Here is a 26,397-nt window from a genome sequence, read left to right as displayed (position 1 = left end):
ACTGCAAGAGACTTCACAGCCTCACTTCCTTTAACTTAGAAACACTAACCCTAACACAGGGTTTTTCTACCAATCACAAACTGAGGCTGGCTACCTAACACTTTAGCCAAAGTGATATCTTTCTATTTGAGCAAACCTCAAACTTTTTTAACATACATAATCAAGGAAAGCTAGACTTTTCATTTGTTGTGGCCCAAGAAGTTACTGACTTACTCTCTGGTTGAGTCACCAAAAACTCTGTAATATCACAAGTCATCACTGAGAGAGGAACTCGTGTCTGGTACAACAAGGCAGCCACGCAGTCACAAACTCTTCACTGATGTGCATTGCATGTTTTACTACAGTAATTTCAGAATTTAGTTTTGCAAGCCAAAAGTTTAGGCATGGGTCTCTTGGTGGACCGACTGTTTAACAGACTATGCACACAGCAAGATTTTTAGTAAATAATCATCAGTAATGTGGATATTATAACTAAGTGGGTAAAGACAAATAATAGAACAGCTATATAAGTCTGGTAATTTCAGAAAATTACATCACTTTACTGTAATGCAGCTTTAAATGTCCAGTGTGAAGGATTAAGTGGCATCTGGCAGTGAAGTTGCGTAACCTCTTCAGTGTGCCAAGCATGTAGGAGAACTACGATGGCTGATACAAAAACCCGACTGCCCTTCTCTTGAGCCAGCATTTGAATTGTCCATTCTGGGCTACTGTAGAACAACATGGCAGAATCCATGGGAGAGGACCCATCCCATATTTATTTATAAATAACCCTTTCTGAGGTAACAAAAACAAAAACAACTCTGTTATTTTCATCTAACCATGAACTAATGAAAACATAGTTCTGACTATTATATGCCATTTCTGCTGACAGATGCACCTAAATCTAACACACTGGACCTTTAAAATGAGGCAAAGACGACATTTATAATATTACGATATCCAGAATATCAGGCAATATCTAGACTCACATCACTGTGCTGATATAAAATGGACATATTGCCCAGCCCTTATCTTAACCATCATATGCAGGACTATATCTAATGAAAATGTTCAATGAAACATCATAGTACACTTTTGTATTTTGTTTTTTCAAATGCTTTGCACCTTTGATTAAATTTTGGCACATGACATTCCAGTGTTACGACTGGTTGTCTGAATTCTAAAAAATCACCTTTCAGGGAAAAAAATGCTATACGCCAGTTCTATTTCAAGTTGTTTGCCCATTTTTTCCCACAAAAAACAATGTTTTTAGTACAGGAAAGCTGTTATCTTGTACTCACTGTGATCTTTGCCCTGTCCAGCAGCACTGGCCACGCTGGGCTGAGGGGTGACGGGCATCAGGGCCTGTCTGATGGCCTTCTCCCAGCCCTGAGCCACATCCATGCCGACTCCTGAGGCTGCCAGCGCGGGGCTGTGGTAGTGACTGCAGTTGTTCTCCCCTACATAGTAGACCATGGTGGCTGTGATGATCTCAAAGCAGTGTGGGTTACTGCCCTGCGCCAGATTAGTGTAGTCTCTGGACTGTTCCACCTGGAGGATCTCGGACAGAGGGATTTCCTGTTGGAAAGGGTGAGACAGCCAAAAAATATATATCACGTTCTGGGTTTCTCAAATAAATAAGATCCAGAACATTTTGACAAAATGAGAGCTCAATTTTCTTTCTTCCTTTCTTTATTTCACTGAGTGTTGCCCGTATAGACAACCGATACACCTGAGGCATAAACAATACATTGGCATAAAAGACAACACTCTGTGTAGAGGAGTCCAACAGCAGATGCCAGACTACATTAGTACATAAGTACCAACATGCATTACATAAGTCACATCACCAAGAGAGGAGAATTACTAAAAACAATTTAATTTACTTATTACTTAAACAAAGTAGACAAAGTTTTTTAAAGGTGATTATCTACTTTTAAAAAAAAATCTTATTAAAGCTGGAAAAGTGTGAAATAATATAATGCACCACCTAGACAACAACATGACAATAACAATAATACAGGTAGTAACACTCACACAGTCCAAAAGTCTCCACTCTCGTAATCACGGTGTTGATTATAAAGTCCCAGCTCTAACTTTCTCCTTCACTCTTCTCTCTCTCGTATGAGCACATACAGAAAGGACAGTCAGACTGCACTTTAAAAATTCCCCCTTCCCCTTCAACTTCACTGTCAAATCAAAGAGACGAGGGAGGGTCAAAAATGAAAAAACACACAGAAGTTCCAGCCAATGGGGGCTCACAGAGGCGCATGCTGTCCCCTCCGCGTGGCTCACCACAGAGTATCAGATGAAGTGCTTGTGGTTAGCGGGGCCAGGTCACGTGAGCAGGCCCTGAGGCGGCTCAAGTGCTCTGGTTCCCTGATTACAAGGCAGGGCCAGCCAGAGGCCCCATCTGAGCACGAGCCGCTGGCGCTACCGCCAGCCACCGAGACGAAAGACACAGCAACTACCGTTCCTCAGCAAGGGCAGTGTGTGAGTGGGTGGGTGTGGGTGTAGCATTTTGAGTGTGACAGGACTCAATCTGGCAGAGACAGAGAGAAGCCCCCCTGCCCCATAAAGGGTTCTTCAGAGAAAGCCACAAGTACAGGGGTCTCATCTTCAAACGAGGAGCTGTTATGGCTTCCAAATGGTGAAAATGGCTGCCATGCCTGGCAAGCAAGCCACCACGCGACCACCACTAATCAGATTGGAGGTATAATGAAAAGAGGAGCGGGGGGGAGGACAGTGGCCACACACTGATGAGCAGCAGGCTAGAAACTTCTGAGAAATGAGAGGAAAATGCCCAGGACAGACGGCTCCCCGGATGCACGCTGAGCATATGGAGAATCTGTGGTTTCGCAGAAGAAACCCCTGAAAGAACACTGCCAGCACAGGAAAACATCTCATGTTGTGGTGGAATGTATCAAAGTACATTTACTCAAGTACTTAAGTACACAGTTGAAATACTTAGTAGTACTTTACTGAAGTGTTTTCTTCCTATGTCATTTTATACTTTTATTCCAGTACATTTCAGAGGGAAATATTGTACTTTTCACTTCAATACATTTATCTGAATGCTTTAGTTACTTTAAAAATATAAAATATTATTTGTAAAAAACACAAAATGTGATGTTTTGTTATAAATCAAATTACCAATCAGTTACAACTACTTGATTAATCAGTCGATTGACAGAGGATTCACTGCCAACAGTTTTGATAAACATTTAAGTTTCTTTTGCTCTTTTTTTTAAAAATAATTTTGAGTTTGATTTTTTTTTCAAATTGTTTTGTTTATTCTCATTTTGATATTTAAGAGGGTGTTTTTTCTATTTTTAATATTTCATTTTTTGGAGGTGGGGTCATTTTTCTTATAATTTTGAGGGTTTGGGGGTGGCTTTTGTTTTTCTGATAATTTAAGTTTGTTTTTTCTTCATAATTGTGAGGAATTATTTTCTATTTCTTTTAATAATTAAAAAAATCTTTTTTGATCATTTATAAAAACAATTTGTCTGTTTCCTTTTTTAAAGGCCTTTTGGGTTGTATTTTTCAGTTCTTTTTTAGTCTAATAATTATTAAGGGTTTTAACCTGTTTTGTTTGCTTTTGCAGATTTTTCTGCATTTGATATTTTCATTACTTTAAGTATATTCCTGATAATACTTACGTACTTTTACTCAAGTCACATTTTCAATGCAGGACTTCTACTTCTAAAAGAGTATTTTCACTATTTGATATTAATACTTTTTCTTCAGTAAAGGATTTGAATACTTTTTCCACCACTGATTATCTATCACTGGATAAAAATGTGCTACTCTGAAGCAGCAGGCATGAAACAAAGACAAAACTTTGAAGCATGAGAAGAAGGCATTTACAGTTAGCCTTCAATTAGCCTCCTGAAGGTCTTAAACGTAGCTGAGTGCCAAGTTGATAATAAAGAACCACATAAAGCTGCCAGTGAACACACCCTGAGGAGTCGCTCCCGCTGAGGTTTCCTCTCTGAGGCTTTAGTGGCAGGGGACGCAGGGTGTGACAGAACAATTTAGAGAGAAAGATGAAGTTTTTTTGTTTCACAGCCAGCATAAGAATGAGCTAGTAAGAAAGACACAGCTGTGCATAAAACCACCTGTTTGATACAAAGTGAGCATGCTGGAAACTCTGCTGCATCCTACACACCATCACACCGCGACACAAGTCTGACCACAGCTCAAGAAAGTGTCAAAGTCTCAAAACACACAAAGCGGCACAAACAATAAAATGATTACGCCCCTCACCCCCCACCCGACACCACTAACACACATGTGGAAGTCTTTACCTTGCACGCTGTAGTTCCCTTCCTCCGTCCCCCAGTGTGTAATTACTGTGCTATTAAGCCCCTGCGGCAGTGTAATGACTGACTACGGTGCTGGCACTGAGCAGAGAAGTGTCACGCACTTTCCACAACTGATTTTACATATCTGAATTACAGTGTTTCAGTCACAGCCACCACTTACTTTGGAATGGGTTTTTAAAAAATGACTAAAATTTCACTTTATAGGTCTCATGTTATGCTTATTTATAGCTTAAGTGATGCATTTTAGGTATCTACTAGATACTTTGTTAAAAAAACACTAAGGTTTTCTCATACTGTCTCTCTGAATATCCCTGTATTCACTCTATCTGAAACGCTCCATTTTAGCGCCTGTCTCTTTAAGCCTCCTTCCTGATAATGCCAAGTCTGCTCTGATTGGTCAGTGTTTCCCACATCCACGCCCTTGGCATCTCTACACCATCATTACAGCCAGGCAATGACTGTAACAGCATGGTAGCGGCATTTTCTATTTTTTTAGACTGTTTCACTGGAGTTGCATTGCAAGGCAACAGCTTGGATCCATGTCTACTTCCTGTCAGCTGATCTCATTCACATACACTGTCAAAAATGTAACCAGGAAACAAGTGTTTAAGCTTCAAGTTTTAAATGGTCTATATAATATATTTGTGACATCACAACTTCTCGGAAGTTCAGACGGCTCATTTAAAGGCACACCTTCTGAATATGGACTGTGTTCATTTTTAATTTTTCTGTGGAATAAACATTGGGAAACTTTCACAGTATTTTTATACCACCTATACCTGCTTTATATTAACCCGCTGAAACTTGAGCAAATTGTCAAAGGGCTTAAAAGTCATACCGTGTAACATAATTTTAAAAAGTATTATCTTATAAATGTAGTTTTCTCCTAGCTTTCTTCTTTTTTTTCCCAAGACATTTTAAATAAGTTGCTCATTGCCTTTTTCCCGATGTTTCTGAAAGAAATTTCAATTTTCTCAGTGTTTAAAATTTTAAATACTGTGAAAAGTGTCTGAGAGCAGCACAAAGAAAATGACCTCCCTCCAGGTTTCAAAGGATTAAAAAAGATATGGGAGTCTCACTATTTACAATGTGGGACCTTTAAGAATTCAGACTTTTCATAGAATAATAGTGCATCAAAATTCTCCTGTAAACTTTTCTCATAATCCAATACACAATTCTAATGATAGCGACTGTTCATCATTTGATCCTTTCACTTCACACAGGGAACAGACACGTCTGCAAAGTGTAAAACCACAGGGGAAATTTCAGTGGGCAAAACTGACCTCAGGGTAGTTTACAGTTGCAACGCAAGCGCCCCGAAGCTGAGTCACGCAGCTGCTACTGGTTAGATTGTATTAACATACTTCATAAGTGTGGCAGACAATATTCAAACATGAATATGATATACGCCTTCAACATCATCACGTCTGAATCATGAGAAAGTAGTGTAATTTACAATATTATGGTGCTAAAGTGGGGGCTTCAAAGATATTATTCACTGTGAACTTCAACATTAAATCAATTAGCATTAAGCTGCTCCGCTCTCTGACAGTTTAATAAATGTTTCTTTGTGTTTTGATGTGGGGGGACGAGACATGGTTTTCCAAGAACAAGGCAGAGATGATAGTTTTATGCTTACTTTGTAGAACTTGGCTCCGGTGTCATTCTGGAAGAGACTCAAACTCTTGCTGTCCAGCCTCCAGTAATGTCTCTTCCGCTGTTCAAGAAAAGAAAACGAGCACTGAGTGAGTCCAAACGACAAAACACACATCACCTACCGATGTTAACACCACTTTAAAGTTTCATGAGGAAAATACCTTCTGTGCTGAATTCAACACATGTGAACAGCTTTGGAGAAGGAGTTTTCCCCAGCATACAGGCTAAGCACGGCCCATTTCAGACTGGGCTCCTTTGTTGGGCTTTTTGGGGTTATCAGTCTTACCAGGTTGTCCCTGCTCGTATAATGAACCATCCAGCCCTCCTTCACCACAGTGGAGCTCCGCCTCTTGGTGTGTTTGATGGACTGGACCACCCGCATCAGAGGGATGTTGCTGCTGGTAGAAGGGCTAGACACACACACACACACACAAAATTAATGAATAAATATGGCAATTACTCACTCTTCAGGGCTAAATAGTATAAAACCGTAACAGGTTACATTTTAATTGACTTGTAGGCAGCTCATGAAATTTTCTATATTTGTTTTTTTAACCACCCAGTGTCTGGTAGGTCTTTCCTGACAGAAATCCTGTACAGGAAGTGATGCATTTTATGTTTGCAGCAGTGGTAACACTACTGGAAACATAAAACGCACACTGCCGCTGTAGAATAAACATAAGAATTGGGCAGTTAGACCTGGTGGTTTAAAACATACTGCAAAGTCCCTGGTTTGCATCAGGCTGGTGACCTTTGCTGCATGTCTTCCCCTTCTCTCATTTCCTATCACTCTTCACAACTTCACAATAAAATGTCATATGTAGTGACTTTCTTAGGTGCACTTATACATTCTAATGTAATTCTACTTTGATGAGGTTTAAAATATTTAACTTCTGTTGAAATTGTCAAGAATGTGTACATTTAATTACATGTTTATTATTGAGGTTTTAGTTTGCAGTAGTTATGTTGTACTGGACTACTGGAATATCTTGAGAGGTGTTTCTAATTTTTTGCCCTTTCTATGGGGTTGCAACAGCATGAGATATTAATGGTACAATAACAGTCTCACAAACTATTATTATCACAGCATTACAGAGTTATCATTAGTATCATTTACAATGACCCTCAAATGAAAACAGAACTGTTATTTTTGGTTTAATAACATTTTATTGCTATAATATTTAAAACCTAAACCCATTATTTGGGAAGTATGTGTAAAAATAAAGTTGAGATTCTCTGTCCAGTTGCATTTTTGAGGGAGGTAATATTAGAAACACCTCGTAATATAATATTGCCCAGACACCACCACTAACTATGACCTCAATGCTTAACATGTAATTAAATTGCTACCTCTAAGACAGTGTCAAATAAACTGAACATTATAGGCATCATTAAAGTAAACTTTATGGCAGAACAGTTGAAAATATTGTACTAGACGGTACCTAATAAAATGGCCACAGAATTGGGTAGCTGGCATAAGCAGTGTTAGCCAACAAAGTAAACAGTGCCACCTACTTTTCATCAACAGAAAACCCACAATGGCACATTACCAGCCAAAATATTTGTCTCTGAATGGTGTACTAGTGATGAAAATGTGGATATGTAAAGCAGGAGTTGGTAACTTTTATAAAAAAATAAATAAATAAATAACTGTTTAAGTTTTTGTTTTTAACAAAAGTTACCCACTTTAAATCAACATCTTCATACCTAATAGTCTTGATGGGCTCTTCGTCCTTCTCTCTATCCAGTAAGGGAGAATCCATGTCAAACATCCTCTCATCTGGGGTGGAGGGTTCCTCTGGGTCATCCAGTCCTCTGCCAACGTCCATATCACCACTGTCCACCTCCATAGTATCCATGGTAGTGTCTGAGTCTGGACCAGGGCTGGCTGGCTCTACACACGTACATAAAATAAGCAAATATTACGAAATTATGAGACATATTCTACTAGGAGTGTGAACTTGGATGCAGAACCTACCTCCATTGAAGTCCACCTCCCCCAAACAGTCTCTAGGTACCTTTGAAGCACATCGTTTATGGCAGTTGAATCTGCAATCTGACAGATGAAATAAAAACTAGAATTATTGCCTTGCAGTTGTAGACCTCCACAAACTAGTCAAGCTGCAGTTACAGTTTACATCCATTTCTGTCCACACTAATATGTAACCATGACAGCTGAAAAAAGTATTGACGTTACTGCAAAGAAGCTACATATTCAAAAATGTGGTTGCTTCAAAGACATCTTTAACCAGGCAGCAGAGAAGATTCAATCAGCACAGTTTCGGAGTGCATACCGAAGATTAGTGTCAACAATTCAGTATCCGACCAAATGTCTCCCCTTCTGTTGCTGAGTTATGGCGTTGAATTATATCCAGAAAAGTGTTTTTACAGAACATTATGATGTCACAGTAAAGTTGACATTTGACCGAAAATGCCATCACTTCATCATTTTATTTGATTAGACGTTAGTGTAAACTGTTGTCAGAATTAGCATATGAATGTTTGAGTTATGGTCAACAACATGTTTGTGAGATCACAATGACCTTTGACCACCAAATTCTAATCAGGCCAAGGGAACGTTTGCCAAATTTTGGGAGATTCCCTACACGTTTTCTTTAGATATCACATTCACAAGAATGGGATTGACGCAATATCAGTGACCTTAACCTTTGAACGCCAAAATCGCAAGTGGATGTTAGTGCCTAATTTGAAAAAAGTTTGTCAAGGTGTTGTTGAAATATCGTGTGCACAAGAATGACAAGAAGGACAAGATCACAGTGGCGTTGACCTTTAACCTTTGATCACCAAAATCTAATCTGTTCATTGTTGAGTCCAAGTAGATGTTTGTGTCCAATTTCTGGCAATTTCCCTGTGGAACAACCCACGAACATAATTCCTTTGGCCAGAGATGCCACAGAGACATAAAAATCAAACAAGTAAACACAAATACTAATCTTCTAAGAACGACCACAATGTCTTTGAAACACAATTTGTGTGTAGTCCTACCTTTGCACTGCATGCCCTGGCGAAAGAGACCCTTGAGCAGACGCTTGCAGTACTGACAGATAGTGGGACGGGTGTAGGTGTGAATGGCGAAGGTGTGCGGCACCTTAACCCGTCCCAGCACCATCTTCTCCATCCAGATGGGCCTGCCGCTCCAGGACAGGATCCGCTTCCCTGCCTCCTGATGGGACCTCTGCTGCGGAGGTTGGAGAGATGGAAATAAAAAAAAGAAGACAGAGGGACGTTGGGAAGAATTAAAAACCATATGCAGGAAGGAAATGAAGGAAGAAATAAAAGAACAACAGCCTCAAAGGGAGTATTTGAGTGATAGGGAAAGACAGAGTGAATGATGACATGGCAGTAGAAGAAGAGAAAGAAATTGCAGGAAAAGGAAAAAGAAATCTGTCATACTGAGTTAGCATGACTTTGCATAGTTAACACAATCCCAGTGGTGGAAAGACATTTATTAGGTTTGTCATGTTTTACCACATATGAGCGCTTAGTTCTGATTCTATATGAATAAATCAAGCAGCCTGGAAGCTCCTGTCAGAAATGGGGGAGGAAGCTTTCTTCATCTTCATAAGTGAGTCGATACATAAACTTGGTCTTTTAATGTCATTAGCATAATTACATTTCCTGATGACCTTTCGTGGGGACACAGACAAGAGGGGAATATTCCAGTGCAGGCTTATGCAAAAGCTGTTTCATAAGACCTCGCCAAGGATCACTCCGCAGAGCTCCGTGCAGCTCAATTCAATTTTCTGCATCAGTGGTATTCTACAACAGGGCCCAGGAGATTCACCCGCGGAATAAGAGCCAAATTTGATAAGTTTAGACACGTTTAACAGTCGAGACAAAAGCTTGTGAGCAGCATGCGGATTGACTGCCTCACATTCTTGGCCACGTCACCTGGCTCCGTGTCTGATTTAGGATGACGTCTAAACTCTAGCCAGCTCGTTTTATTCGTGTGGATAAAAATCATTACCCGTTCATTCAGAGGATAAGCACACAGTGATGTCTTTCCAACTTTTCACAGTCCTCTTCAGAGGCTTTCCTAATTTCTATCCACATAAGCAATTAAAATGTCCACCAATCAGAACTCACCTCATCCAGGACGACCACGGCATTTTCAGCAGGTGCCGGTCGGGGAACAGAGAGGGAGGGTCCAGGCAGTGAGACATTGGACAATCGTCTCTTCCTGACACCAGAGCAGTTATTTGGGATCTTAAAAGCGCAGCGTTTGTGGTAGTTTAGCCCACATCCTGAAGACATGAAAAAGACAACAGTCACAAACAAAAAGGCAGAAAAAAATCCAACACAATACATCAGCCTGTGAGGTGAAAATGGGATCATCATTTCATTCCATAAATCAGCCACGTGATGATAAGCAGGCCTGGAAAGGAGAATTTATGACTATGAATGTTTCAGTGGTTAATAAATCAATGACTTAAATTTAATTTACAGCCAGAGGGGACTTCAAATGCAGTCCAAATGACAAGAAAATTAAAGAGTGCAAGTCAGATCTGATCAAACGAGGACCAATGTGCTGTGATTTCAAACTGAATGTCAAGCATTTGACTGGGTGCAGTGCCAAATATTTCTTGTTTTCTTGTATGTATGTGGCAATTGGAAATAGTGTTGTCAGGATACTGATATGTCTAACTTTTAAAATAATATATTGAAAAATATCAACATTCTACACTATTTTTGATACTTGAGGGGGTTGACATAGAGGGCATAAAACTTTACATTTTTATTTAAAGATAAATATAACATGACAACGACGACCTTTTTTCATGGTTAGTAGCACATTTTTCAGTAGTGGACATGTTCAAAAGATTGTTATACATTCAAAATGCAAGAAAAACGAGAACATTTCCACATTCCAATAGATCTTTACTTATCGTACGTACATTCTTTTGTTTTTTTTTTCACACTTGCTTGGCGAACTTATGTTTCCCATGGTAATAAAGCCCCTTTGAACTGAATTAAATTAAACTGAGAAGAGAGAGGAGTGAGAGGAGGAAGGGCTGTAGGGGGAATAACAGAGATCCTGTCCCTGAGACACTCTGAACTGTCTGGGATTTGTTTAATTCATAGGCATTGACACACAGGTTTTCTAGTATTCAAGATGTTTTTGTGTGTGTGTGTGTGTGTGTGTGTGTGTGTGTGTGTGTGTGTGTGTGTGTGTGTGTGTGTGTGTGTCTGACCTTCACATTTGAGCCCCTGCCGGACAAGACCCCATAGCATCTCTCCGCAGTAATCGCAGAAGGTGGGGGCCTTGTAGGAGTGGACATAAAGGGCATGGGGTCGGATCTGGAAGTCTTCAACTGTGGCTTGAGCTAGAAACAATACACAAGTGTCACAACCAAAAGCCGGCAAAAGCAAAATGAATCTGGAAAACAGTCTGAAAATAACAACTGAAGAACTGAAAGAAAAAATGGGAGAAGAGAGAAGCTATTTATCACATATATTTGGCATCTATTTCACACAGTTTTTCTAATATTAAAACAATACTGAAGACAATATACAGTTTCACACAATATGTGTCTGGAAAGACAAAAAAATATTTACGAGAGCTGAGATTCTCTCTGCAAGTGCACTGATACAAACAAATAAATGTCTGATATAATGTAAATGCTGTGTCTGAACTGCTGCAGTAGAGGGCGCCACATCTGCAAACACACTATTCCAATTTCATCATCCCATGTATAAAATAAAGTGATAGGGCACACCCACGAGACAGCAGAAAAATGCTGAATGATCCTGTTATATCAGCTCATCTTTGTTATTAACAACATAACATGAAAACCAACAGAGCTGTGGACGCCTCCCTCTTCCTGTTCTCTCTTCTTTTTCCTTCATGTCTCCACTGTTGTGTGTCAAACACACACACTGAGCTCATTGTTGGAAGCCAGTGTTGGTTAATCACGGCTGTGAATCATCAAAGATGTGAAGATGAGTAAGACGTGAAGGTGACTGCTGCCAAAACCTGTGTGTGCAACTGAAGCTTCAGAGCTGTGCAATCATTTATTGGGCCACAGTGACCAACGAGGGTTAATCTTTACACTGGGGGTTAAGCAGCAAAACCTGTGCAGTGGTGATGGTGATGTCATAGTGTGTGTATGTGTGTTAGTTCATTTCCCTTTGAGGTGATTCAACCAAACACATTTGGATAACTGAGGACATTCTCAGCTGCAGACTTGAACAACAAATATGACATGTGGCCAGAAGGAAAAAAAAAAAAACATAATACTTCCTTTGCTCAGAATCTGCTCTGTATAAAGAACAGAGAGAACATCCTTTGAGCAAGAAATCAATTTAAGATTTGGAGCAAAAGAAACCACTTAAGATGTCACAGAAATCCTCACGGGCAATAAAAGTAAGTCACACTAAATCAATGTGATCTGTTCATTTGACACAACGATGCAACATTTCCAAAGCAGGGTGGGGAGAGGCCCAATTTTAGGGTCAACCCTAACTCTAACCCTGACCCAAACCAAAAAAATAAAGTAAAAATGTTCATAATTTAAAACCTGAGCAAATTGGCTTGATTTCTTTCAAAAACACAGGAAGATGTTACAAATAACAAGAAAAATTTGTGAAATTTACCAAAATAAGGAAAGAAAAAAAAAACCTAACCCTAACCCTAAAGAACAAAAAAAGGTTAAAAAGAGTGCAAAAACAAAAAAAAGGGTAAAAACAAACAAACAAACAAAAGAATTCTAAATATATAGATCAAATAGTCAAGAATAATTAGAAAAATAATATTGTAAATGTATATTTGTCACGACATTTTCCTTGTTTTATAATTATTATTATTATTATTATTATTATTATTATTATTATTATCATTTTTACCTTCTAACAATCTTTTTCTCTGTTAAAGCTCATTTTCAGGTCACCTTTTCCTAATTCGTCATTTTTAGGACACCTCTTGTCAAGTTGCTCATTGCTGTTTTAGTCATGTTTTCAAAAGACATCAAACCAGTTTGCTTGTGTGTCAAAGCTTTAAATTAATTTGAAAGGCATCTGAACGCAGCACAAGAACACTCAAAGGGGTTAACTCACTTCTTGGAATCGCTGCTATTAAATCATCTGAGGTATTCATATTTATACAACAACATTAATACCCAAGCCACATTTTTTTCCGTTCCAGAGAAATCGGATGGCTTTTGGGGTGATTTTTGCAGATTGGGTTTCATTTGAAAGAGAAGAAAGAGCTCAAGCAGGTCACATGTTATGGGGCGAACATAGCTCCCTGGCACAAACGCATGAAAGGCGGCATTCATGGGCCTTTTCACACACGGCTTTCAAAACAACTGGCTGCTTCTCAGCAGCCGCGGCGTTATGTAATGCTCGTCGTGCAAATTAGCATCAAACAACACCAAACATAAACTCAACGCGTTGTTTTTCGCAGCACTTCTCACGAGCGGAGAGGCTCACATGAATGCGCTATCTGTTTGCTTTGAGGCGGCAGAGTTTCTATTTGGAGGCCACAAGTTTCCATCTGATAAAAAACAAGTTTGCCATTATGACAAACAGAAGGTATTGTAAAATATCAATTTCACACTGCCAGCAGTGGTGAATGAGGAGCTTGTGGGTGGGAATTTTTAAGGGAGTGAAAAGGAGAACAAAGGGACAATCGGTCAGGCCAAGCCTCAAACCTCATGGGCCGAGATGGCCTGCGCAGTGTCCACCGTGTCCGGGGCCGCCCCGCACATCAGAGCATGTTTACACTCGGCGGGTCTACTACAATCACTTACTGCAGGGAAAACAAACCCTCTTCTTTGAGCCCACAGCCAAGAAAAAGCCACTTCTGCCTCCCTCTCTCAGCAAGAGAGATATTCAGACCGTCCCTCTCCCACAGCCGCAGAATCCAACAACAGGTTGGTTAAGGAAAACTGAACGGAAGATGACAGGAGACAAATTGCGGGGCGGTAAAAAAAAAAAAAAAAAGCTCATATTTTCTCTGAACCAAATGAAGGGCTTGGGAACGCGGATCTCTCAGCTCGTGTTTCTCAAACAAAGATCAAGTGTCTGACACGCAAAGCCCCTCTCGTGGAGAAAGCCAAGTTTATTGAGTGTTAGTTGAAATTAAAAAAAACAGCATGTGTGTTGCATGTGTAGCAAATCTGAGATCTTCTATGGCGGTTTTTATCAGGTATATCTGAGGCTATAAACTGTCAAGCCCCACTGCTGGAGCTTACACCTGCGGATGGATTTGTTGAGGTAGGAGGGATTAGAAAGAGGGAAAGCAAGGCGGTAACGAGAGCGACAAAGACTGACACAAAAGGGAGCGCAAGACAAACACAGACAGTCAGAAACAAAAAGAAGGAAGTTCTCCAGTCTTTAGTCTACATTCCTCAGCCCTGATGCCTGCAGTATCCTCAGATCCTGAACCTATACAATCATCCCCAGTCTAAATCCCCGCAAACAATACTCTCAGCCCAGGAGAGAGGGGGAGATATTCGGCACAGGTGGTGTCAGGTGCTTCCCAGTGGAGACAGATGGAGCAGGAGAACAGATTAGAGCCGAACAGATACTCTAAGCCGTTTGTTGGTCTCTGCAGTGCACAGGAAGATGAATCATTCATCGCAGGAAATGACAGAGAAAAACCAAACACACTAGAAAAGGTGGACACTTTGATGGAAACTTTGATGAGGGAAGAGAAAACTAATTTATCACAATATAAAAAATAAGTGAGTGGAGTTTTGGTGATTCAGTTACAGTCATTCAACAACAACAACAACAACAACAACAAATTATCCAAGAAAAACATTTCATTTCAGCAGCGAAGGACTCTGACCCACTGAAGTGCCCTTGAAGAAGACGCCACAGGCTGTGTTTACTGGAAGGTGTGTCAACTATGACTAGACGCAGAAAATGGAACACATGCAGCTTCCTCTGGTTTATTAGTCTTAGACCATTGTTTGGACTTTAACACACTTGGTTTTGTCCTGCTTGGTAGAGTTTTATGTCCATTTTCCTCCTGTTTTGGAAGTCTAAAGAAGCAAAACCTTAAGTCCAAGGTTCATTGGACAATCTTTGCTAGTGATTTAACTGACATGAGCATAAGAAGATAAACAAGAAACTGTCCAGAGTGACCAATTACAACACTTTTTTTTCCACTTTTCTACATATTAGGGTTTGGTACTGTTCACATTTGAACCAATGCCAGTACCTCTACCCAACAGTATCTTTTTTCAGTCCTTTTCTGTCCCTGTAGTACCAAAAATTAAATTTTTGAAAAAGCTGCAGTGGTGACATAGACTAAAAAGCAATTCTGCTCCTCTCATTTATCACTTACAGAGCTAATCTTTTGTCTCTGTCCGTCTGTCTGTATGTGTGCATGTGCATGTGTGTCCGCTTCTATAGCAGTGATACGAGACTGTAACTAAAATAATATAGAAAAGGGAATCGACCAGACGCCAGAACTATTGTGGCAGATCGGCGCTGCAGCAGTCAGGTACTTGTGCCTCCTGTTTGATGTCATATCAGACGGCTCAGAAAAGCTCTGCAGCCGGCCTCGAAGCTTCATGGTTGGCTTGTAAGCTGCGAGGCACTTTGCTGCCCTTCCACCTCTTAACCAAACCGAGCGTTCTCACCAAGATGCAGGTATTGGCATCTGGCACAAATGGATTTAAAGTGAATCAGTATTCGGTAATACTAACATTATTCAAACCCTTAAAAGAATCGTGTTCTGAGCCCATTCATTTGATCAGTATCTATAACCATTTATGCTGTTGAGGGTTGCGGGGGGCTGGAGCTTATCCAAGCTGACCTTGAGCTAGAGGCAGGGCACACTCTGGACAGGTCGCCAGACTATCACAAGGCAGAAACATAGGGATAGACAACCATTCATGTTCACATTCACACCTACGGCCAATTTAGAGTCACCAATTAACCTGCATGTCTTCGGACTGTGACACGAATCCAGAGAACTGTAGGAAAACCAACGCTGACATGAGGAGAAACTCCACACAAAAGGGCCCAAGCCTGTTAGGCAATACTGCTAAGCACTATAAAACCGCAACGCCATCAGTACCCAACCACTGTAAATACACAGGTCAGATATGTCACAAATCTTCGGCTGTGTTTCTGTCCCGTAATTCAAATTAAGCATTTTTCATGTAAGCAGCTGATATGAAGCTACTGCTTTCAACAGCTAAAAAATATGTCCCAATACCCCCCTGACCCTACGCCCTTCATGAAGATATCCAAATAACTTTGGCTATCTCCTCTGAATATCTTAGATTTTCATATTAAGAGGTTTAAACTCTTGAGACTGTGTGATTTAAACCTCTTGTTCATTTTGTACTTTTGAATTTGCCAAGAGCAATAGTCCACAAAGGTCTGTTGAGTCAATGTTTTTTTTTTCTTTCACAAAAATGCTAAGTAGTGATTCATTCTAGTACTACTTTGTTCACCAGGGTGTCTACATGTATTAGACGCTTAAATTTAATGCTTTTTCATGCTTTTCAAGATCATTTTTGACCAAATTTAAGAATTTTGGACAAATCATAATTTACTTATTCAAGCATTGCAGGTCAAGTTCAGTTAGATAGTATGTGCCAATGTGGCCCTGTGCAGAGGTAGGCTTTATGTAGAAAAATAGATTTTAGAATGAGCTAATCTACATTTTGCAAACAGATAGAAAGAAAGAATTAGGTTCAGAAGTAGGTTTAACATCAGAAATGTGGAGTTTCATGCAGAAGAGGCTGACTCACTTTGACTTTGACTATAAATTAATAGGTGGATAAATAAAAACATATTAAATGTTTATGGCAATTCAGACCTAACAAATTTAAATGTTCACGTTCTAGTTAAACTGGCATGCTGGAGAAAAACAGTGTGCAACAGCCATTTAACACAAGGTGAGACAGTATGCATCCATGTATAGTTCCATTGCAGCCTACATACCAGAGAGCACCACCTCAATGAGGTCTCCTTCATGGATGTCCTCTGCCGAGGTCAGCCTCTGCAGGATGTTTTCGTCATTTAAGTCGTGGCGGAACAGCAAGATCTTGTCGTACATGCCAAAGAAGCCGCACTCTGGGAACTGCGGAGAAGAAGAGATATATGAGGGAAGATATTAGCGAAGTTCTAAGCATGATAAATAATGACAGATGTGATGTGTGAGCAGAAACTGTAATGTTAATGCACTGTGGTGTGTCCAAATCTGATACAGCAAATAAGAGACAAAGAATGATCTGTTTCATAGTAAACCTCCAGTAAATACACACAGGCACACACATACAGTTATATTACGTCATTTCCAGTGGCTTACTTTGCCATCAGTATGGGGAGTATTTTGAACCTAGTGGCTCAGGAAGAGAGGTCCTGCTCAGACGTCCTTTCCTCCCCTCACACTATAAAGCAGGAGGAAATAACACTAAAAGGACCCTTCAGTGAAGAAGAAGGAAGTAATGCATTAGTTTTATTGTTTAATAAGTGTACACAATGAAAAAGTCAACTGGATCCAGCAGGGCCAAGACCCCCAACTCAGCAGTCAACGTCACTGCCAAGCCAAACTAAATCGAGACAAGCCGGGACTGACCTGGAGCTGAGTGCACCTACGTAAAGTCATGTGATCGAGGAAGGGGGCGGAGAGGAGGGTGGGTGATGGGGAAGCAGGAGGAGGAGGAGGAGGTAAACATCCTGAGAGGAGTAGAGGAGAATCAGCGTGCAGGAAGTGCAGCGCCAGTCAATACTGAGTCACTTCCTGTTCTGAGGGCAGCACATCGCCTCTTAGAGAGCGATGTTCTTGACACGAGGAAAGGGCAAAATTAAAACAACAGAGTATATATGCAAATATCTGTTGTACACTTAAAATTGAAGCTTGCACATGGAAGACTTCTGTTTTGAAGACCAGCTCTCCTGTTCTGCACAGCATCACTTTGCAAACCTGACAGTACGGAAATAGCAGATCAACAGTAGATGGATGTTCCGAGCTGTCCTGCATGGTTTGTATCAAAGTGCGAAACGGGGCGCAGTAATTTTACACTGTGGTTTGAGACCAGTCTCAGTGCCAAGCGGACTGGTACTGGAGGATCCACCAGCTGCTTCCCCCTGAACCAGGGTCACGCACAATGGGCCACATAGAACAATGCCATCACGACCCAGGAGCACCTGGGGCTGGCAAAGCGTCTGGGCACGGGACGCACAAGACACCTGGAGCCCCTCGACTGCCAAGAAACACAGATACAGAGACAGAAAAGACAGATTGATGGCTCAGGAAAACACGGGTGTATCAGATGACTCATGTCAACAAAGCCAGAAGAATGAGGCGTCAGAGGGCAAAAATTTAATTCTGCACAGAAACTGATGATTGCTGCAGCCTGATCTGGTCTTTTAGGCAGCAGATTGAGCCACTGGTTGGACAGAGAGACACTCCAACACAGGACCAGGTCTCCCTTTTTCCCAAGTTACACTCTTATCTCCCAATGGAGGAGAGCAAGTTCCCTTCAGGGATCAATAAAGTACATCATAACACATAACATGGCTTCTTGTGGGTTTTTCCCATGAACAATCCTGCTTAGAATAGCATGAACTGTCTATAGGTTCACTCTAAGAAAAAAGAACACGCTGCTGAAGCATCAATATTCCTCTGTGCACATATTATGCAACAGTTGCATTGCAGAGGCTGTAATGTAAAGCATGCTGGACCAATCAGTAACCAGGATTTTGTTTCTGGAAAGACTCACTGCTGTTGAGTGTTCCAGATGTGATATTAAATATCCAATTCACCTCCAGTATAATGGGCTGAAGGTAGATTACTCACTGGCAGATATCTTAAAACCCAAATTATTTGCATTGCTCATTTCTACTAGGGATAATTAGGAAAAATAATGTGTTCTAATGTAATTTGGGTGGACCCTCTGAATAAATATGGCAATTCAATTTTAAGGGAATGAGAGTGTTGAATTACTGCATTATTTCCATCTCCAAATTACCCCAATAAATGCTTGAGTGACCAATGCCAAAAGGGAGCACTGAGGTTGTGTGAGGTTAAAGCTTGTATATATTATGTAAAATTATGGACCATATGTTTTGTTTTGTTGTTGTTTTTTTTTTAATATAATTGGATTATTTGTTTTTTTAAAGGCCCATTCAAGGTCCAATTCATTGGAAAGCTTTCGACAATAGCTGCACAATGTACTGACATACACTCAATGAATATGGGGTGTGATATCGGGGGGTTGGTCATGGGCCACCAATCTATATCTAATATCTACTTGCTTGGCACAGGGGATAAGTTTCATTTGGTCGTGACGTGACGTTAAAACATTACAGCTAGAGGTCATGAAATCCTACACACTAGGCCTTTGATCTGGCCTTAAAGGTATCTGCTGGTACCAACCATGTCGGCGGGAAGGGAGCTAAATAATTCTCCAAAGTTAGGCAAAATTTTGTTGAGGAACAACTTAACTCACTTCACGATATCTGAATGAAAATGTGTTTTATGGGTAGCAACTATAGTCTCCCCTAAACTTGATGCCTTGTTCTCAGTAAAAGTTTTGGTTCTTGTTTGTTCCTTTATGTTTTAGTGTCATATAATGTTGTTTTAATGCCATTTTAAATGTATGCACGGCTGTATGCAAGCGTATGGTGTATGGTGTGCACTGAGTATAAATGTATGGGTGCATGTGTGTACGTAGAAATTTATTATTTTGTTTAAGTTTATATATTTTTCTCTTTTATTACATAAGGTTAATAGATATAGATATAGTTCTGCCATCTTATTATGAATTCTGCAATTATTCAATACTTAACTTTGAGCATGAATGTTTAACCCAATTTACAATTTACGTATTAGTCTATACACATCAGATAATAAGTAATTAATTGTAAAATAAGAAAACATGTAATATCAGTATGCAATTACTTAACTCTAACATTGACATAGTAATAATTCAGTTATGGCTTTTGGTTTAAGTGTGCCACCCCGAGATCTACAGTGGCCTCGTCTGGCCACCCCATGATAAATTTCTGGTAGCGCCACTGCATACTCTCAGTCACACAGATGCCTCACCACCATGATGCTGATGAGTTGATAATGCTGTGATGCAGACTCGAAGTAAGCCTTCGCAAACACTGTGGGCCTGTGGTGTGTTTGAGTGTTCATGTGTTTTTGCCAAATGAGGATATTTTGTGACAACAACTCATCGTATAGAGACACCCTCATCCTTCCATGTGTTAAATAGGAGTCTACCATCAATCAATCTGTGTGGAGATGATCTCCGCTGCATCAGAACTATAGCAAACCCAAACATGAGAAGCTAACAGCAGAAATATTTGCTCTGATTGCAACACATGGCACGTGCCTGTAAAGTGGAACATTTCCAACTCACCCCCTCCGCCTGACATACCTATTTCCTAGACCCTATCACCCTCTAAGGTGATTAATATATTATGGCTCAAACCAACACCACGCTGGGGGGGGGCATCCTTCCTGAGCCGGCTGCAGTGTCACAGTGAGGTTTTCCTCCACTTGTCTGCTCTCGAACCCTGCACGCACATGGGTCGATGCCCATATCGAGCCAGCTGGAGTCAACTCCTCTTGGCACCCTTCTGCAACACTTTCCACTGTACAGAATGGGTCCCATTCCAGAGCAGGAGCATCTGCAGGCCCGCACGTAATGGCTGCGAGGGCAGAGGACACTACTTTTTTCCATGCCCCAGTAAAGCAAGAGGAAGCCAGAGGTACAAGAACAATAGTTTGGCTGGTTTAGGACACATTTAAACAGTATGTTGTTCAGATCACACTGATAAAGTGATAATTGATGGCTAACCTGTGGGTGCATGCGCGCTTAAAGCCTTTTCGCACAAGCTCCCAGCATGCACACATGTAAAAACAAACCTCCACATATGTTCCTTTGCACATATGCACCCTCACACACCATCAGCCACACATGCTACTGCATACATCTCAGAAGCCCATAGTGACTAAGCATGTCTTTTGTCATCTTCAAACGCAAATCCATTCAGCCGAGCAGCCGCGACCACACACGCACACCAAAGACCCCAGCGCTGAGGAGCTGTGTGTGAGGTCCACAAGTCAGGCTGGAAAGACGAGTGGAAAGGGGCTTTGCAGTAGTAAGCTTTTGTTAAACGAACTAATCCGTCATTGATATGCTAAATCCTGTTATAAGGAAGAGAGTGAGAGGCAGGAGAGAAGAGGAAAGAGGGGACGTGATGCGGGGGGAGAGAGGGCCAGTGAGAAGGACAGATCTGAAATATGGTCCTATTTCATTGGGAGCCAAAAACAAATTACCTTAAGACAGCCACGAAAAAATGGTCTAGTTTGAATAACAGAGTGTGCCATTTGGCATTGAAAAATATTGATGCTTTCTCTTGTATAGCTCGTCCTATCGGCTGCATTGTGAGGCTCAAAATGATAAATTAGGGAAATGACTCATGAGTCATAACTCATCCATGCACAATGTGACATTAAAACCAAGTGAAAAAAAGCTGTGTCTTGTTCTGAATGTTCTGCTGAATTTCTTCAGGAAAATAACACAAAACCAACGTGTGAAGGCACTCAGACACGGGGGACAATAAAAGGCTTTTGTCGGGACAGAACAGCGCTCACATGATCCTGCGGTTAGACATTTGTGTTTCTGTGCATGTGTGATGTGTAGCTGAGGTGGGTGGCAAAAGGGAAGCAGTGTTGAGAGCGGTGCAAAGGCTCTGACAGATGGCCATGTGATTACTGTAAGGAAAAGTATGCTGCCTGACCTCAGGCTGCCTCACACCTTTATTAGTCTGGCAACAGGCCAGACAGATGTGGAGGACAGTAACAGTAAATCTTCCTGCTCCACATCAGTCTGCAAGAGCTAAAGGTTGTACATGCATGTGCAGTTAAGTAAACAATGATATTCGTTAACCCTTTGAAACCTGAACTGACCCCAGTTTTCTTGTGCTGCATTTAGATGCCTTTCACAAGCTGTTTAACCCTTTGAAACCTGAAAAAACTTGTTTTGATTTTTTTTGCTTTGATATCTTTCTTATTAGAAAAGAAGTGAAAATGCTTTTTAGGGTCATGTACACATATGCGGATTAATCTTTTCATCACTTGGGTCTATAAAATATCAGAAAAAAGTAGAGTTGCTCCAATTCCCATACCAGTAATGGGAATGTCTCCGATACTGCCAAAGATGCTGCATCAGTATTGGCAAGTACACAAGTCAATGCACCAATCTAATACCACATTATTTATTACTTCATACCGGAATAAAACATCTGCTCTCCTGTAAATCAATTATTCTTTGCCACCCTAAAACTGTATTCTACAAAGCAAGTTGTGCTTTCATTATCTGTATGCCATGTTGTTTTGTATTTTTGTATTTATGTGTATTTATGTGAAACAGATGACGTCCTGGGACGCAACACAAGTATCAGATTTTTTTTCAATAAAGCTGAATCAAATCAAGTCAAAAGCCACACAACAATGATAGCAATCACTTTAAGTCCTTTCAGGGTTAGTAGTATACAGCTGTTGATTTTGGTTTTTTTTTAATGCAATGCTTTCAGATCAGTACTCGGTATGGCACTCGCACATTCAGGTACTGGAATTGGTATTTGGAAGGGAAAAAATGGAATCGAAATTCTTCTGAAAGTAATAAACAAATGCTGCAACGGTTTCATAAAGCTCAAAATGACGTAGCTTGCTTTGTTTTTCAACCAACAATCCAAAAAGAAATTCAGTACATCATTTCATAACGAGGAAAAGCAGAAATTTCACATTTGAGAGGCTGGAACTGGAAAATGTTGTTTGAAGCGTTCAGGTCAGCCCTTACAAGCCAAAAGCTTCAGTACTTCTAAGTTTCAATTGTTGCCATGGTAATCAATGTCCAAATCAATATTCCAATGCTCTATTTTTCCATTACTCCAAAAATCCCAAATAACCATAAATAAAGAAACAGAAATCCAACAGAATTCATTATGCATCAACATTAATTATTAGTCATTCTGGACAAATAAAGGACAAGGACAAATAAACTTGGTGACAGGCCAAGTTCCTTGGAAAATCAATCTAATGTTATTGCAACCTGGATGCTGACAAAGTCTCTATTTGTCATGTCATTTGACAAAACTGACACCCTTGTTCGGGACAGCCCTATACAAAACAACTTAAACAATAAATAGATTATCAAAATACTTGTTTTCTGTGGATTTTATTTGATTAATCCACTATTCCTTTCAACTCTGCACTGATGAATTTAAACGGCGTCTTTTTCTTCTCAGTTTTCAAAGTTAGCCTTTCACCCACAGCAACACAGCGTTTTAGGGTGCCAACAATGGATCGTTTCATAAACACTCTTCAAAGCGAACGCACTTGAAAACGCCAGTTTTGTAATTCCGTGTGATTGTCATGTGATCTCTGGCATCACAGTGTTATGTGATTTGTTTTTGATAATCCTGATTCACTGGCCTGAAGTATGCCATTCTTCATTTTTACCCAGTGAGAAACTAATGTAACACAGCCAGATGCACAGTGTATAAACCTTAAGAGAGCAAATCAGCACAACTATTAGTTTAGAAAAGGGAAAACATAGTAAGCTGTCAATTTGAATTTACATTAAAAACACCAACCAAAGGTTTTCACAATTTCAGTTTGTTGACCTGATTTTTCCCAAACACTTATGATCTAGGTGTCATGCTATGAGACATTACTGAACATACAGCTCTTTTTTTACCCGGTATAGTAAATGTTTTGCACTTATCTATTGCTTTGGCGTTTATTTCTCCAGTGCACCGGGAGAAATAAACCTACAAAATGTTACGGAAACCATAAGGCAAGTTTTCACCCTTGAATCCAAAAGTTCAGCTGAGAAACTGTGTTGAAGTCAATAAGTCTCTCACTCAGCACCTGATTCTGAGGTGCCTGTAAAAATGTACTTTTACAGTGTTAAGAGTGCAGAGCAGAGGATTATCTAACCTCTCTGCAAATGGCAAACATTCAAGATTTTCATCAAGGTGACAAGTTCTCGTGAAACACTGAACCAGAGTCAGGAGGCATGGGGCCGTTGTTCCTTTAGCTTGAGGTGGCGAGATAAAGACCGTCACAAGGTCAGCAGGATAAAAGGTGCTTTTTCTCACTAGATAAATAAGTCCATTGACTGATAATCCTGCAACTTTTTAATGGTGCCATGACATAGATCACACTCCACCGAAGAGACAAAATGCTAATTTCTCTTTGTTTCTGTTGGAGGAGAGCCCTTCCAAACTCCTTAAAACAAGACAAATAAGAGGAAAGTTGGCTTTAATTACATATACATTCAAACTTGGTAAATAACTGCAAGCCTGACTTGATGAGTTTAGATGTACAGCACATTTAATAGACAACATGTGGTGAATGCTCCACAGTAAGTCATGAAACCATAAGTTCCACTCAGCCATAGCGAGGCCTTCACAAATAGGAAAACACTTTTTTATGTCAAAACAATGGGGAAACCATTGTTTGACTTTGAGGTGTATGTAAATGCCCACAATAGAGGAAAATATACTTCAAGAAGTCGTCAAATGAATGCATTGGAAAATCCAATTACGTGCTCACACGGACCTTCGAGGGGGAAACTGTGTAATTACTTTGTTCGAGTCACATCAAACACGGTGTGGAAAACTGTGTTAATTTATTAAAGTCAACAGTGGAACTGTGTTTGTTTTCATGACATATTATTAATGTAATACCAAACTAAGTTTTCCACCCAGCATGGTACAAGAGACACATGCACAGCAAATTACACAATGACTAGAAGTGGGCAAAAACGTAATTCATTTGTCACTTGGAGTGAGGCATCAAAAGAAGGGCACACTGGAAACACTGCTTTTCCATTCTCTTGCTCAGCGTTAAGTGTTTTTGGTCCTCCATTAACAGTTTCCATACAATTTGGCTCCATGATTTATAAATAATTTACTTTGATGGCACAGATGTCTTTGTTGTAATGTATGTATGAAGTAAATTCAATGTAAACATCTACTCTACCAGGAGGGTCAATGCTCCAAACCGAATGACCTGACTGGAATCAGCAGTAAACAGAAAATCTTACACAGTGCTACAACAACCACAAGAGCACACAAAGACCAGATTACTATTTAACCTGCTGTGACCTTTAGAGACAAAAAATGATTGCTAATAAGAAAATAAAAGTAGAGCTGCAACAACTGACTGACTTATCGATTAGTTTTCAACTTTTAAATTAAGTAACTTGATAATCAATTCATTATTTAATAACTTTTCCAAAAAAATAGTCCAAATTCTCTGATTGCAGCCTCTTAGATACAGATATTTTCAGGTTTCTTTATTACTCTATGAAAAAATAACTTGTGGAGAAAACAAGACATTTCAGGATGCCATCTTGGGATCTGGGAAACACTGATCAACATTTTTCAACCTTCTCGGAACACACAGCTAATCGATTAATCTAGAAAATATTCAACAGAAAAAAATCTACAAAGAAAAGAAGTTAGTTGCAACCCTAAATTAAAGCTTCTATAACCTCATATGAAGCAAGGAATAACGGTGCTGTTTGAATTAAAACATACAAGAGAAACATTTTGGGATGCAACACACATTTTACGCCTGTTTACGTCTGGTATTAATGTGCATTTTCGTGATCCAAACGCAAGCGCACAGCTAAGACAAACTGCAATTCACACCTGCGTCCACATATTACATCCACACTCTCACTACTTGCTTCACTAGCATGCTTGTTCATCATGTTAGTGGTTATGTAGGCACAGCTGGAGATATCGCAAAATGTGAGACAGCCATGCATCACTTTTGCCTCCTAAAATGGGCATGTTCTAGAGCGTTAGCACGCTGCCACCAAAACAATCACCACATCCTGCACTGGTGACGTATTTTCCTGTTAACGTGCTTGTTGAGGATGCATCAGGAGGCATTAGATATGTGGTTTATTTGTCCCAGAGCACCTCAGAAAGGGGTTTGAGCAATCGGACCACAGCGCAACATTGTGGTACTTGCGTTTTGCGCTGTCCACCCTTGATGCAATCACCCAAAGCGCATGTTAATACCAGGTGTAAACGGGCTCTATGACTTGAGGAAAGATGGCAATAAAATTGGTTTCAGAAACAAAAAACACACAGTAACAGAAACTGACTGACTTGGAAAGAAAACAAATTTAGATAGACTGATACTTTATTGTCATTGCATATTGAAACATAATGATATTTGGTGGGCAGCAACCACTCTGTTTAGCAGCATGAATAAATGACAATGCTTATTTTATTTTTACATGAACATATAACCAAAAACAAACAACAATAAGGATCCCTTGAGTTAAGGTGAATATGGGGTTGTTACTATGTTGTGTACTAAATGGGGCATTTTTTATTTGAATAATACTTGTTACCTCTTTCTAGGGGAAAAGCTCTGTAATGGAAACACTAAATTTCTAACGTA

General features: G+C 40.1%; 1 protein-coding gene across 2 annotated transcripts in view; it reads right to left on the bottom strand.

Moving 5' to 3' along the window:
- Positions 1-26,397, bottom strand: part of prkd3 (protein kinase D3) — a 51,929-nt gene that overhangs the window by 10,288 nt on the left and 15,244 nt on the right. The window contains exons 3-11 of one of the 2 annotated variants that reach the window (XM_042500652.2): positions 16,890-17,028; positions 11,177-11,308; positions 10,071-10,228; positions 8,970-9,159; positions 7,942-8,019; positions 7,671-7,857; positions 6,250-6,373; positions 5,947-6,024; positions 1,281-1,557 (exon numbers count right to left, since the gene is read on the bottom strand). In XM_042500652.2, the coding sequence (XP_042356586.1) occupies positions 1,281-1,557; positions 5,947-6,024; positions 6,250-6,373; positions 7,671-7,857; positions 7,942-8,019; positions 8,970-9,159; positions 10,071-10,228; positions 11,177-11,308; positions 16,890-17,028 (1,363 nt within the window). Of the gene's footprint in view, positions 1-1,280; positions 1,558-5,946; positions 6,025-6,249; positions 6,374-7,670; positions 7,858-7,941; positions 8,020-8,969; positions 9,163-10,070; positions 10,229-11,176; positions 11,309-16,889; positions 17,029-26,397 lie in introns of both variants that reach the window. The other variant, XM_042500651.2, reaches the window with a different exon arrangement.

Source organism: Plectropomus leopardus, chromosome 14 (assembly GCF_026936395.1).
Source record: "Plectropomus leopardus strain MGB_pleo_1.0 chromosome 14, ASM2693639v1, whole genome shotgun sequence".
In the NCBI taxonomy this organism is placed as follows: domain Eukaryota; kingdom Metazoa; phylum Chordata; class Actinopteri; order Perciformes; family Serranidae; genus Plectropomus; species Plectropomus leopardus.
Note: the sequence above shows the minus strand (reverse complement) of the source record. Positions and strands in the feature narration are given on the sequence as shown.